Source organism: Ochlerotatus camptorhynchus, unplaced genomic scaffold, assembly GCF_037179485.1.
Source record: "Ochlerotatus camptorhynchus isolate MF236.1 unplaced genomic scaffold, CSIRO-AGI_Acam_v1.1 ptg000082l, whole genome shotgun sequence".
Classification (NCBI taxonomy): Eukaryota; Metazoa; Arthropoda; class Insecta; order Diptera; family Culicidae; genus Ochlerotatus; species Ochlerotatus camptorhynchus.
In genome coordinates this window covers 3,555,161-3,570,577 of record NW_027040572.1, presented here as the reverse complement: position 1 = coordinate 3,570,577, position 15,417 = coordinate 3,555,161, and the positions used below count along the sequence as shown (strand labels likewise).

At 38.1% G+C, this 15,417-nt stretch overlaps 1 protein-coding gene across 1 annotated transcript in view; it reads left to right on the top strand.

The window, feature by feature from the left end:
* Nucleotides 1-5,402: 5,402 nt before the first annotated feature.
* The window catches only part of LOC135698126 (uncharacterized), a 29,887-nt gene continuing 19,872 nt past the window's right edge, over nt 5,403-15,417 (top strand). The window contains exons 1-2 of the mRNA XM_065218011.1: nt 5,403-5,699; nt 15,265-15,396. Of these exons, the coding sequence (XP_065074083.1) occupies nt 5,625-5,699; nt 15,265-15,396 (207 nt within the window). The 5' untranslated portion in view covers nt 5,403-5,624. The remainder of the gene's footprint in view (nt 5,700-15,264; nt 15,397-15,417) is intronic.

The following is a 15,417-nucleotide window of genomic DNA, read 5'->3' as shown; positions in this document are numbered from 1 at the left end:
GCTGTCGAATAGCGGAACCAATCGAGCAAATCATGACCAACAACAGAAAAGAGCACGTCATCTATTGCGAACAAAACTTCGGAAACCCTTTTCTCGTGACTCAAGGCTCGCCTACGCAAACTTAAACCATCTTTGGGCTGGGGAAAGTTTCCCCTATCCGATGATGAATAATCAACGGTTTGTTTATAAAAGTTGATACATAGTTCCTTTTCAATTGTTGGTCTACAATATATTGAATTCGTTCCGCTTTTTGATAGACCGAAATTCTATCCGCTAGACTATAAATATAGCGACTATCCAGCTTTCCATGCTCGGTAATGGCGGCCTGTTTGTATGAATAAATGTATCCTTCTCTGTGCTTTTTGACACTATCTGGATGTTCAAATTTCGACCCCTCCCTTTCCCTCTTCCAGGAACAGAAGAAAATGGAACAACATACGCCCTCCAGTTAGTGTCAAAAATCACAGTGAAGGATACATTTATTCATACAAACAGGCCGCCATTACCGAGCATGGAAAGCTGGATAAGGCATCCCACTAGAGCCATATACAGTAATGACCCAATTTTGTCAGCTCCTTTTTGAAAATCTTTTCTAATGTTCTACGAAACCCATGCGCTTTTCCAGTGGTCTTATGAGAATGAATAAGAATTATTTGGAATAACGATTTTAAGAAGTGATTCAATGATAAAAGTCTGATGCGCGGAGGGGCCGACAAAATTGGTCCATTACTAATCTGACGAATACAGACAAAAAATGTTGTTGAATATTATTGATTGGTCATTCCGCTTGTTGTGCAATATTACCAACCGATGGAAACTAACGATTTTAAATTGGCTCACTACTTGACTAGCTTATTGATCCCAAGCAAATCGATTAACGTATCCCATTCTAGTCGAAATTCTACTACTACACTATGTTTGTTTTGATTCGCTATGAAAATTTGACAGATAAAATGAGGGGTTAGTGGATTTTCCTATGTTTCGACGGGTGAATCGATTAGCTTGGGACCGCAGATAGTACCAGAGCTGAGCCAAAAAGTTGAGCACGTTTCTTCGGGACCTACTAGTCTTAGACTCTATGATACGGGGGCGAAAACGAACCACTTTTCTGTCAAAAGCGAAACAGCTCGTGATTGGTTGATTTGTAGTGCGTAAGATAGAGATATAGATAAAAGAGTAAGAAGCCGGTTGTCTCCTCTACCTCTTAGGATTCACTATGAAAGTTTGACAGATAAAATGAGAGGTTCGTGGATTTTCCTGGGGGGGACGTGCTGTCAAATCAGCCTACTGATCATTCTTGTATGAAACTGGTTCCAAACGTAAACAAACGCTATAGAGATTGCTGACGTTTGTCGTACGTAGTGTGCGTCAAGTATACGTATACGCAAAATGTTTTCATCGGGAAAAAAAACTTCATAGCGGAAAATTTTCCCGATGAAAACAAATCACTTACACAATCATACTTTAGCAATCTCTATAGGTTTCTTATGGCTTGTTTACGTTTGGAACCAGTCATGCGTAAAGCCCTACAGTAAAAGTATGGACGACTGTCACCACAAAACTGAAAAAAGCTGTTCCAATCGAGCAAAGCGGTGCATTTTGACGGTTCGATTGGAACAACTTTTGACAGACGTCCATACTTTTACTGTAGGGCTTTAGTCATGCGAGGTAGGCGACGATTGTTCGTATTTGACAGCCACCTCCCCCCCTTGGCAGCACCTTCCCCACACATTAAACGAGAATTTCCTCAGAATAATGGTAAATTTAGGGAAAACGTGGCAAAATAAGTCACATTCGGTCATGCGCCGTCGATGAAGCCATCATCAACCTGTTTTTTTCGGGATTTTGTATTTAAGAATAACTAGTTTTTAAGGACCTCAAACAGCGGCAAAAATAAATTTGGCTCTTGGGTGATTGTTGTGAATTACGGGGATCAGTTTTCGGAAAATCATTCTCAAATCTCAATAAATTTGCAAATACATTTAATGCTTGACATTCTAATGCATTTCCACACACTCACACTCACAACGCCAAAAAATCACTCCATCTCAAAACTCATAAAACCCGGAAACATCATTTTTTTAATTCTCCTCATAATTCATATGGAATTCTTACTAAAATTCTCAAAAATATCAAAATCTTAAAAAAGTACAATTCTATGAAATTTTAACATATGTATTCTAAGTCCCAGAATCATCAAGATGGCACCCTTATTTGGTAAAAATCTTGAGGCCTAGTGAAAGTTGAAAAAGATTCCAATGAATATTAAATCTTTTACTTTTAAAAATTATGCATGCCCCATTCGGTCTAGTGACCTACGGCATACCTTGGACATACAGTGAACTCTCTACAACTCAATATTCAAGGGGCCATAGAACCATTCAAGGGAATTATCGAGTTATAGAATAACAATCTCATACAAAATCGATATCACAGTAGCCCTGAAATTAATGTTTACTATAGATCTATTATAGATAATAGATCGAGTTATAATAACTCGATATCGAGTTAGTGCACATCGAGTTGTGAAGAGTTGACTCGATTTTTCACATGAGATGTTCTTCAAAAACATAAACATTTTCAGCAGAAGTCATGAGTAGTTCAATATTTATCATAGCAGTATTTTCATTCTGTGATACATTTTCGGGACATATTGTAGTAGGGTAGAGAACTACTTCGGCCTAATCGCCCATTTTGGGCCTATCGAGAAGAAAACTTCAAATAAATCCATTATTTCAGAGTTAACAAGTCAATTATGCGTTTGGTACGATACTTTAGTTAATAAGCTACCGAACGAAGTCAATGAGAACGCGTGGTATGAAAGTTTGCACCCATTATTCCCAAAAACAGAAGAAGCGCTCCGACCGAATCCATTTTTATCTTCATCCGATAAGCCGAAGTGAATTCATTGGCGTTTCAATTGCGTTTCAATGCGTTAGGCCGAGTTTGGCGTCAAGAAGCAGTGTTGGACTTTTGACAATATCTCAACGATTGGTTTCTCGTTTTCAAATCTTATGGTACGTACGGAAAGGTAAATAAATTTGGAAGCCATCAGTGATAATAACATTCTGTTTGGTGCTAAACTGATCTAGATTAAGAATGACTAAGTGCGGGTTGTGCTTAATAGGCCGGAAATGGGGTATTTAACCCTAATAATTTTCGACATTAAAGAAACGAACCATCTAACGGCTGAAAGTTTCTATAATAAAGCAAAGGAAGAAAGAAGAATTTTCGACATCTTGGATGGACCATTCATCAACATAATTTTGCCATTTGCTGCATAGTATTTCCTAAATCGGAACAATATACGGCAAAATCAGGATGAGGCCTCAGATAGCCTAGTCAGCTAAGGCACAAGGTATTATCAAGCCGGAGAGTGCAAGTTCGATTTCCTGTCCGGTCGAGGAAATCTTTCGGGCAAAACGCTCGCATAAGAAGCGTCAAACAGCCAATAAGATGAGGAAGGTTAGGGTAATTTTAATCTATCTGATGGCGATGTTCATTTGCGAACTGCGATCCAGCAAACTAAACAAATTTACGTTTGAAGTAACACATTTATCTTTGGTTTAAGTTTTATTTTGTAAATGAGCCTTAAAAGAATTCATCACAGATAAAATCACCGAGTATTAATGAACTTAGAAACCCATCTTAAATATCGTACTGAATACGACAAATAGCTAAGTTCTGCTGTAAATACATTTATTTGATCATTCTCATCAGCACTCAACATGCATGGTCTGATAGCTTTAGCATTTATGCATTCAGTCACCATCTGCTGGTCGCCACCCACTCCCGATCGGCTAGCGTTGGAATGCTTTCTTCTTCCTTCGGGCCGGTATCTACCGGCGGCGCTTTACCAGAGTGTGTGCGCTCAAGTGGTGGGTAGATACCGTAAGGCACCGAAATCCGAACACTTGTAAAAGTTAATGATTAAAGGTAAATATTAGGGTGGTTCAAAATATCGATTTTGCTCCACCAAGCTCATTCGGTTCTAAATCAGGTTCTGATAATTTTCACAAAATTTTAGCTCATTTGGTTGCGATGTCATGCTGCATGGTCCCTTTTAAGTTTATAAGAAAATTACTATGGGAAAAGTAAACTTTTAGGTGTTCTCCTCCTAGCCTTCTGCTTGAATGAATAACGTGTTTGCAATCTTATAGAAAATTTTCTCAATAACAACTTTTTGATTGAACGTTAGGATAATTAGTTATTGATTGATTTCGGAACCGATAACTTTCTGATATGATCAAAAGTCTGCTTTCAGGGCAACACTGCATTTTGCACTATGGCATAGTAGACTGGATTTTATTTGTCCTATTCTTTTACACCAATGTTGCCTGATGAGCAGTTGATGGAGCATGTCTGAAGAACATAATTTTTCTAGTTAATTAATAACTAATTATCCTGACGTTCAATCAAAAAGTGTTCTTGAGCAAAGTTGTAGCTGAGGAAATTGCATTTATGAACCAAAAAGACCACTTTTTCCATATTACTTTAAAGGGTAGAATTTAGAATCGATTGAGCTTTCGGTGAAGCAAAATTTACGTTTTGCACCACCCTACCCAAGTAACCAACAAAACATTTAATCGCCCTTTTTGCTATATAAGGCGGCTATACCACTGATATCAAGTTCGGAAACCCTATATTTACCTTATATCGCAAAAAGGGCGATTATCGGGTAAATTTTATAATAATCGTATACAGGCATGGAAAATCATTTGCATTCATTTCGTGCATTCATTTACATTCATTTGCCCTTAACTTTTTTCATCAACAGAATTCCGCAAAATGATTTATGAAACTTTTGTAGGTTTTATTATTAGCTAAAACTTTTGTTTACAACTCAAATCCTTATCTTTTATTTATGACGAACCAGAGCGAACAGAATCCACTACTGTTTTTCAGTGAATGTATTTTACATTCACTGAAAAACAGTAACAAGTTCTGCCCGCTCTAATTCGTGATGCGTAAGAGGTACAGATTTGAGTTATGTGCAAAAGTTGCAGCTAATAAAAAAAGCTAATAAAGCTTTGAACATCATATTGTGGATTGCTGTTGATGAAAAAAGTTAGGGGCAAATGAATGTTAATGATTGCATGAAATGAATGTAAATGATTTTCCATGCCTGATCGTATAGTATAGCCCATGTTCATCAAATTGTGTTACAAAGTAGATACAACATTGAATAAAGTAATGTAATGTACAGATTGAAAAAAAAACCCGACCGACATTCGATGCAGTACGGTACCTACTTTTGATGGCTATGTGACAACGGAAACATATACACGATCAAATGACGCACGAAGAAAGCGATATACGAGTGAAGAAGCGCCGAAAACACCCAACCACCCCCGAGTGCCCTTTGATCAACCAATTTCACTATAAATTAATTTGTATGGCGAAAATTTTGCACATAATAGTATTGACCACCGGGCAGCAGTGACAATTCAACTGTGGGTGCGCTTTTGATTGGAACGTGTGATTAATTAATCGTGTGTGTGTCTCTAGATCCTGTGCTGTGCTGTGTGATAACCGAGGAAACTGTGAATTGGTGAAATTGGTAGTGCAAATCGATTCGCTCAGAAGAAAGGATATCACGCGGAAGAAGGATTCAAACAAAAAGGATGATGGTGCGAGTTGGACTGTTGCTAGCAGCGTTTGTGATTGGATTGTGTCAGGCCAGAACACTGCCGAATCGTGTAAGTGGTTAACTATTACTCATAGGATCTAATGAGGTATACTCTCGCATTCAGAGACGAACCAGCCCACGGCTGAAAGTGTCTTTAATAAAAACAATCATAATAATAAGTAAACTTACATGGCGTGCAAAGACTTTTGGAGAACACCAGATTTTGGCAGTGTTGGTAAATGAAATTATCAGTGACATGTGAACTGAAATAGCCATTTAGTGCATGCATTACAAATAAATATAAAGGAGAAAAAACCGATATCCTTAGGCCGTTCGCAATGCTGTTGTATTTTATAAGGACTGTTTCAATTTGAAACTAGAACAGAAACGCACCTCTCGCAATGCTCAGTTGCAGTTTCATTATTCGAGCACTATTTTGCACCAGATTTGCAACTACTCGACTTAATTCTGAGTGAGTTTGAAACACGAATGGAACTCTGTTTCGAAGAGCTTCACAAAAAAAAAACTCTATGAACTTCATAGAGAACAGTAAAGTTTATGGAACTTGATGATTACAAACATCTTTTAGAACTGTGCGTTGCTCATAGATTATAGATCGTGTTGCAGTTTTATTTTTGACAGTTTTAAATTATAGAATTGCCGAGTAGTTTTAAACAATTTTGAAACTCAGCATTGCGAACGGCCTTAGGCATCAGTGCATCTAAAGTTATATTTATGAGTTATATAAGTTCAGTATATTTGAACGAAATGTTTTTTGAGAACTAAAGGCTGACTAAAAGTAAATTGGTACGCACAAAAAGACTTATTAAAACTTCAAAGTTACAGCATTAGATGGTTACATTTCTCCAGTTCGAAAGAAACATCGAACCTTCTTCTTGATGGAGTACATCAGCATCCGCACAGTGGAAACGGGCACGGAATCAGCACATTTTTTTTCCATTTTAGCCGCATTTGCTGGATGTCCTTGACTGCCCCGCCGCTTCGTCGAAGTCGCTGCTTTGAAATTGTCCAGTATTTTTTCGATTGATCGAAATTCCGGGCAATTCGAAGAATTCATTAGTTTGGGGACAAAATCGATCTTGTTGGCAGCATACCACTCCAGAACTACCTTGGAGTAGTGGCAGCTGGTCAAATTGGGGCCAAAACATGACTTTGCCCCCATGCTTGCGGATGAACGGCAATACACGCTTTTTCAGACGTTCTTCGATGTAAACTTGGGATGTCATCGTCGAGGATGTGACGAATGGTTCCGTTTTCAGGCCACAACTGCAAATCGCTTGCCAAATCATGGCCTTCTTCGCGAACTTGTCGGCAAACACGAACTTGAATCTTCCCGGCACATCCCCACGTCCAGTCGCGATGTAAAATCTTGACCGGGAAGCTGCTTAAAATCGAGTTTGACGTATGTTTCGTCATCGATCAAAGTGCAGCCCTTGTGTTTCGTCAAAGCACGGTCGTACAAGAGCCTTGCACGCTTTTTGACCACAGAATTCTGCTTCGTGTGCCGGTTTGGATGTTTACTGGCTTTGTACGACTTGTATCCTTCCCTGGCAAGGATGTTCCGCACCGTTTGAAAGTTTGCGTTGTACCTTCTGGCCACATCTAGGATCGAAAGACCGGGGTTGGCTTTAACGCTCCTCAACACCTTGCTGCGCAGCTGACGATCCCTGGTTCCAGTTTTTCGAAGGTCCGCTGATTCTTTTTCACACTCAGGGTTTCCTTGTAGGTTTTGAGCACTCGACAAACTGTTGTTTCCGGCATCTTCAGCACTTTAGCGAAGACAACATGTAAAGAGGACTGGCAACTTTGCCTGAATCCGAGCGACATACACAGTAGCACTGTGCTCGATGGAAGGGGGAAGCAACGCATAGAAAAATGAGCAAATGCACAAACCTTTATTCTGAGGATGGAACATTTGCTATCCAATTCGTTCGGAGCATTTAACTTTGAACGTCAGATGACGCGATTGTGCCTGTCTCATGCCGGTCGTTTGAGAAAATGGCCAGTCTTATTGATATGTTGTCTTCGACTTTAGCCAGCTTGGAACCGGACCACTCCGGATTTTCCAGGTGTTTGTGCTCAATATTTTTTCTTCTTTCGAGTTCCATTTGACGTTTCTGAACGCGATCGACTACTTTGATCAAACTTGCACCAGTTGTTCTCTATAGAAGTGTAAACAAACCATTGTCAAAGATATTTGATTCCCAACAATAGAGGCGTGCTAGCGGCACGCGAAGGGCGTACCAATTTACTTTTAGTCAGCCTTTAGGTGCAAACCGACTGGAAATACTGAACAACCAGCGAGTACAAAAAACCGTTTGTATTCGAACCAACCACCGTTTGGCGAACATCAACTGGTGCACAACCGAACATAAGATCTCTGATTTATGTTTTTAACCCTTAACCGAACGGGACGAAGTTGTATTTATTCTAATGCCCCAATCTCGAAGACGATGTAACTAATTTGCGATCTGCTTGAAGTTTCATCAAGGGGAAACAATATGCTCTACGACAACATAACAGACGTCTCCTTATGACCCTCCCCCTTTTTATGTGGGGGCCGATATAAGTGTTGCTTTTGGAAGGCTTCTGTCGAAATGTGTGCCATACATTATTTTATTTACCACATTGGCCATTTGGTGGCACCAGAAGTTGTCAATGTTCCGCTGCAACAGAAAACTAGTGAGCAACATGTACTTTTTCTCTGAATTGTATGGGTAATCCAAAAGAGGCATTGCTCAATCTAAGGCATTTAGAAGGCTGATTCTCTGGAAGATGGGTGCACCGGAAGATCGAATTTATAATTATAGAAGAATTTGTTGTTACGAGAAATTTGAAATAGAATCCACGTGAACTTTAAAATAAAAACGCGCCAAAACAAATCTGATAAGCAAATCCGCGCCAAATTCGCTTCAGAACAAATATGATAAGCAAATCCGCACTAAATCCGCACCATAAGATGTCTGGTAGCAAAACCACGCCAAATCTGCGAAAATAGCAAAAATAGTGAATTCCGCGTTGCAATAACAACCCTGCAATTAGTCTGTCAGAGTTCTCTTCCAATTTGGCAAAACGCAAATGTAGACCTACTTGAGCGGTGGCTGCACTTTAGTAGGGACACATCCACAAAAATTTCTGAATGCTGTTAAGCATTATACCATCTAACAAACAGCACCAGATCTACTTCAGCATTCTTTACAAAAAAATCGAAGACGGGGGACTTATGAAGACTGCTTCAGGCGACATTATGATCAAATATACCGAATGTCGCTGGTGAATGTCGTCTTCGGTTGTGATCCATCACCGATCTCGTCATTCCCGACAATCACGACACACATCTGTGCTCGTTTTGAAGCAGTTGCTGCTTTGCGTGCTTATGTGAGTGTGTTGGTGAGTGAGCCCAACAGCTTCCGTTTAATGTTGCCTGCTTTGTGTGTAACTCACACAGTCACGCCTACCGAGACGAACTTGGAATGCGTAGGCATTGTTTTCATTTTGTTCTGTCGTTTCGCCTTTTCTCATGATCGTACTGCAGAAGGCTTCACTGTTTTCGTTGTGCTTTTCATCATCAGCAGCAAGTGTAACGTTTTGCTTGTGAGCAGCGACCATTACTGGTGATTGTTGTTTGCCATGGCTCTACCTCTCACTGCGTGACAAAACGTTCTGTCAGCGATAGTCGGTTGATGCGAAGACGAGTGGTCACGTGAGTGTCATGATATTTTGCATCACTGGTTCCAGCACTTTTTGCGATTTATGAGCAAATTGAACTTAAATTTGGGTCGTTCTCATTGGCCGTGTGTGCAAAGTTTAATTCAAATCGAAGAGAGTCATGTCCAACCGATTTGCCATTTGGTGTACAAATACTCTATTCGTTACTGAAGAGATCATACAAGTCCTGGTTGATGAGGTAGATAATATGTATAATATAAGTTTGTGAACTATCTGGAAAACCTACAATAATACAATAGGTAAAGTTTAAGGAAACTTATCCTGAATTTAGTATACAGGGATGCCAGATTAGAAAATTTGTTTTCATTTTGAAGATATTTGAAATTCTGTGAAAACATTTTGTTTCCAGTGACATTTTGAACACATTTGAAAACATGAAAACTGTGTGTGAAATTTGTTGCTACAGAAATGGAGATATTGACTTTACATTTGTAAACTCCTCCTTGACCTTGAGCCCATTTTAAAATTGTTATTAACTAGGGGAAATGCATGTAATGTAGGCCTAAATGCCCCTAATTTGGGCCCATACCTAAATACAGCAATGGACTAAATTTTCAATAGCGACCAAAAATACCCATTAGTACCATCCCAATAACGCGTTCATCTAGATAAAACTGATAAATAGCAGATAACGAGTTAGTTAGTCTGCATCTATGTGATTCCTAATCTTCCATTCGTTGTTCCCTAGGTTGAAGTGGTTAATACTAGGGTTCTGATGCATGGTAATTATCCGTGTCATTCCTTAATTTTAATATTAAGGAATCCAATTTTGACTGACAAAGGGGCGTGCCTTTGGAGGGCCCAACAAACAATCGTCTATTGAAGAAACGACTTCTTAGCAATTTTATTCAACTGCATGCTTAATAGTACTTGTACTATTTTTAATAACAACTTCTGTTCCGGCTTTGTTAACACAAATCTGGAGAATTTATTCAACCACAACATTGAACCTACTTTGGGTATTGTATAAGGTATGTCGAGAAGCTTTTATTCGACTTATATGAGGTTGTAACAGAGTTCATACGATAATTTTTTTGATTATTCAGCGTTTATTAGACATCACTGCTTCCTTTTTAAACAGTGATGCTCTGTATACGCTTGATTCTCATGTGAAGTAACGTTTAATTAGACATTATTATACATTTATTAAACGATTATTCAACTGTGGGAAAATTAACCCGAAAATAAGAGGGGACGGGGACAGACAGGGAAGGATGGTTGTGTTTCTTAAGTGTAATTGTATCCATTATTTCTGACGTTGCTCGCACCACACAGATATTAGAAAATTTATAAATACTTATACATGTCGTTGTATGGGATTCGAACCATGTACCTTCCGATCACCAGCCGCTTGCCTTGTCATCTGAGCTATCCTAGAATTCATCATGTGGGCAACTCAATAATCAATAAAAGCTTGCATGAAAGTAAATACCTATCAGCTTTCCCGATCGCAACTTTAACTCCTTCAAGGCCCTGTGGGAATGATTAATTCATTCATCGTTGTTTAACATAAGACCAATGTTACCTCTTCACCACTCCAATCCCAAGGAAGGTTATTTTTTTAACTAGATAAATCCATTCATTATCGTGAGTCATGTGATCGATGATTACTATTTAAATTAATTAGATGTAGAACAAAAATAAAAAAAAAGGTTAAGCTTGGGATTGAACTCACGACCTTCTAATTGAAAAGCGGAAACGGTAACCACTACTCTACTGATTTCGCCTTGTTGTTAGATTGAATCAGTGTTGTCGAATAATGAATCTAATACGTCGTTTGTAATGCATTTACAAATCATGTGATTACAACATGGACGCATAGTGGTATAATAGCTATTATGCTGACTGTATTCACCTTTATTCAGCAATATTGTAAAGTAATGCAATGAAATCTAATAAAGGAGCTGGAGAACATTTATTAGACGTCTAATAAAGCATGTTATTAAATCAATTGAAAACAGTCGAATTAAAGTGTCAATGTATGTACAAATTACACTTATTCAGTTTGTTATTAGATCAAACTTCTGGCGTTGAATTGGGAAGACATTTAACACTTTTACAGCTTTTAATAAGTAAATTAATCAGATCAGAGCAAACAGTTGAATAAATGTGCATCTATGGATCTCAATGAGCTTTTTCAGCACATAATTCGACAACTCTTTTTATTCAGCTTTGTACACTGTTATACAGCATTTATTCCATATATATGCTTATTTGTGACTCTGAATTGTTTGTTGGGTGGTATAAGAGCTATTTTGCTGAGTGTATTCACCTTTATACAGCAATATTGTAAAGCAATGCAATGAAATCTAATAATGGAGCCAGAAAACATTTATAAGACGTTTAATAAAGCATTTTATTCAATCAATTGAAAACAGTCGAATTAAAGCGACAATGTATGTGCACATTACACTTATTCAGTTTGTTATTAGATCAAACTTTTGGTTCTGAATAAGGAAGACAGTCAACGTTTATAAAGCTTTTAATAAGGAAATTAATCATATCAGAGCAAACGGCGGAATAAAGGCGCATCTACCGATCTCAATGATCTTTTTTCAGCACATAATTCGACATCCTGTTTTATTCAGCATTGTACACTGTTATACAGCATATATTCAATGTTTATGCTTATTTGTGACTTTGAATTGTTTGTTGGGGGTGTTTCAACACTCCCGGTCGAGTGGCCACTACCCAAGTAACAATTTAGTAGCCTTTTGGCTTTCACACTGATTTTTTTTTATTCTTGTTTTATAATGGCAATAAGCAATCTTTTTAGTTTAAATACAGCATTTAAAATTGCAACACATTCTTGGTCAGTGGTTCAGCATTTTGCTGTTTTAAACACCTTTTAAAATCTGACGATAAAGTCAAAACGGGTCTGGTTTTAAAAATGAATTTAATGTAGCACTCTATCCCTGTATGAAACTGTTTAGTTAGTCAATCATAAACCTATTCGGTATTTTTTTTATGCCCCGCAAAATACTCCATAAAGGTGCTTTATTATAAAACCGTTCGGTTTCAAACGGGAACCAAAATCATATATTGCTGCTTTGCTCCCTACTGATTGTAAATTAAACTAAAAATATGGATCCGCCTAGAGACAGAGAAAAAATAAATCGGTTGGAGATTTTAAACGAAGAATCTCAAGGAAATGCCAAAGGGTAGTCGAATAATAAAACTAGCGATAGTATGAGGAATAATTGTAGCGATACTGTCGACGGAAAGGAAAAGGACTCCAATTTCAGAACTTCCTGTTAAGCCCAGCAGCTCTGAATGAACCGGTCAACAATGACAGAACAACCGACTGAGAAGAGTAAGTGAATGCGGTTCACGATGCACTGGAAGCCGTCAAATTAGACGCTTTAAATTTATGTATTCCCAAAATATTGTCAATAATGGCGTTTGCGCCACGATCTAAATAACCACAGACCAACCTCTGCAGAAATCGAGTTTCGATGATGATTGGAATAACATGCATCTGTGCCAAACTGGGACTGCGGAAAACTGCCGACAGGAAACTTCAGAAGCTGTCAGTTAGCTGGAAACTGACTGCCTTCCGAACTATACCAGTGGCTTCATTCGGCGAAAGGGTCACCTGTTCGAAATCCAAGCAAGCGCACATTAACTTCCTCGCATCATCCGGGAGAAGGGAAACTTTTTGGGAACGATTGAGCTTCCACCTGTTCAAAATTATGCAGATACACTTCCTGATTAACTGCAGCGGATGACAATCGCCCTTATCGAGAATGCCACGCAACATGTTGATCCAACGCAGGAGTAGAAGCTCGGTGCAATGATCGCGCAACAAAACGATCGAAATGAAAACAAATTTTGACGTTTAACTTTTTCCAGGCACCATTAATGCCGTCATAAAACTAAATGGAAGAGAATCCAGCAAAATGGTCTCAGATAAATACAATTCAGTCTGGAAATTATCTTCATTAAAGCCAAATTAAAACGTTTTATATTTGTTAGCGATTTCATGAAAGCAAAATAGCTTTTTCACAATGGCATATGGAAAATCAATTTTTATGCCACCGCCATATTGTTATTATTACATTTGTTTTTTGCTATCTTCGTTTTTCAAGATGTTTTTCCATGAAAATAACTTGAATCTCATAAATTCATCAATGAGCAGTAGTAGAGATCCCGAAAATCATTAAATTATCTCGGCTGGACGCATTGATTAATATAAAACATAGCTATTCGTTGTTTCTTAAATTAAAAATAATAAGTAAAATCAATGATTTCCCAAGGCGGACTTATTTTTTTCGATCTTTCGAAGCATATTTTACATTAGATTTAATCTGTCACCTAAAAATAGACCACAAAATGAGAACTGCTTTGATAAATTAGTAATTCGTTTGCATTAGACGAGGAAATTTAAGAATATTTTTGAAATATTCATTTTTGAACAATGAATTTAGCAAGATCTGATGATATTTATGTATCCCTTTTTATCTTGATTGATGCTTTATTTTCAGTGCGGTTAGCAAGCGTCAAAGGCAAATGGCACTAGTATTGATGCCAAATGGCTTTTATTGTAGTTTTGCTAAGGATTTCAAATGGTTTTCAATGCTTTCGTCATATAACCTTTTTGCAGCAAATCAATCTTGAAGTGCCTCGAAGATATGCCCTTCAAAACCTTCTTCGGGTGGGCCAACTAGACAGATTCTAGTCTTAATGATGTTTTGGTGGATGTAATAAAGGCAAAGCCGTCTTGACCAGGGTTTTATGTATGTTGTTTTATAGTAGCCTTGTAGTATTTCATAAAACGTAAAATGTTACTTGGGTAGACTCCACAGTGCCCAAACGGTTTCAAATCGGGTCCTGATTAGCCTCCCAAAATTTGAACTAATTTAGTAAGAAACTGAATTGGCATAAACCATTTGAAGTTTTTATGGAAATTACTATGGGAAACCCATTTTTTATTAAATCTATCTAACAATTCACCAAATCCGGAGATGAACAAGCCTACGGTTAAAAATCTCCTAAATAATAAAAAAATACCATATCGATCTGTTTGAAAAATGATAACTGTGCTTGTGTGAAATTTAATCAGCTACAGCTTTGCTGAATACCACTCTTTGATAAAATGTAAGAAACCAAAGTTAATTTAAGTGGCTGATATCTTATGATTATACTCAATCAAATGTTCAGCAGGCAACATTGGTGTTTCTGGCGCGTAAAATAAAGCACACAAATCATGGCTACTATGTCACACTGTACAATACAGTGTTGTCCACAAAATAGCTGCTTGATAATGGCATAAGATTATCAATCTCTTAAACAATCAATAATCATTTAATTTGACGTTTGGTGGAAAAACGATCTTAGTTTGGTTTTCCCATAGTAATTTCCACATAAACAAATGGTTTGTGCCAAGTCAGTTCCTTACTAAATGAGTTCAAATTTTGAAAGGCTAATCAGGACCCTGTTTGAAACCGTTTGTGGAACGAAAATTTCAAATTTTACATCAGTCTAGTGATCGCCTAGGAAATCAATCATACTCATCGATCAGTTTTGCCCATAAAATTATCACATCGACGTTTACTTCCGCACCGCGTCGCGTTCCGTACTAAACGGGTTCGCCGCTTCACTATCGATTAAGTCATCTGCATTTTGCATTCAATTAACGAACACCATTCCGTGTCACCACCAATCAACAGCACCTCACGTGATTGGTAGGCACCTATATTAGTGCATCATATGCCAAATAACCGGTGGCAGTTTCCCTTTCGATTATGATTACCACACCACGCACAAACATACCATAGATGCCCTTTGCTGTTTCACCAAAAATTAGAAACGGTTTGACAATCTATAACTTCCACTGCACATTCATTCATTTTAGTCCTTCTGCTTTTATTTCTCCTCTATTCCAGAGCAAACAAGTGAAAGCCTACGCGTACGTGCTTCCAGCCGGTGCCGAGGAGATACGTGATGACATTAACCATTCATTTGTATGTGCGAATCGAACCGACGGATTCTACGTTGACATTGATAATGACTGTCAGGTGAGTTACTCTACAATAATG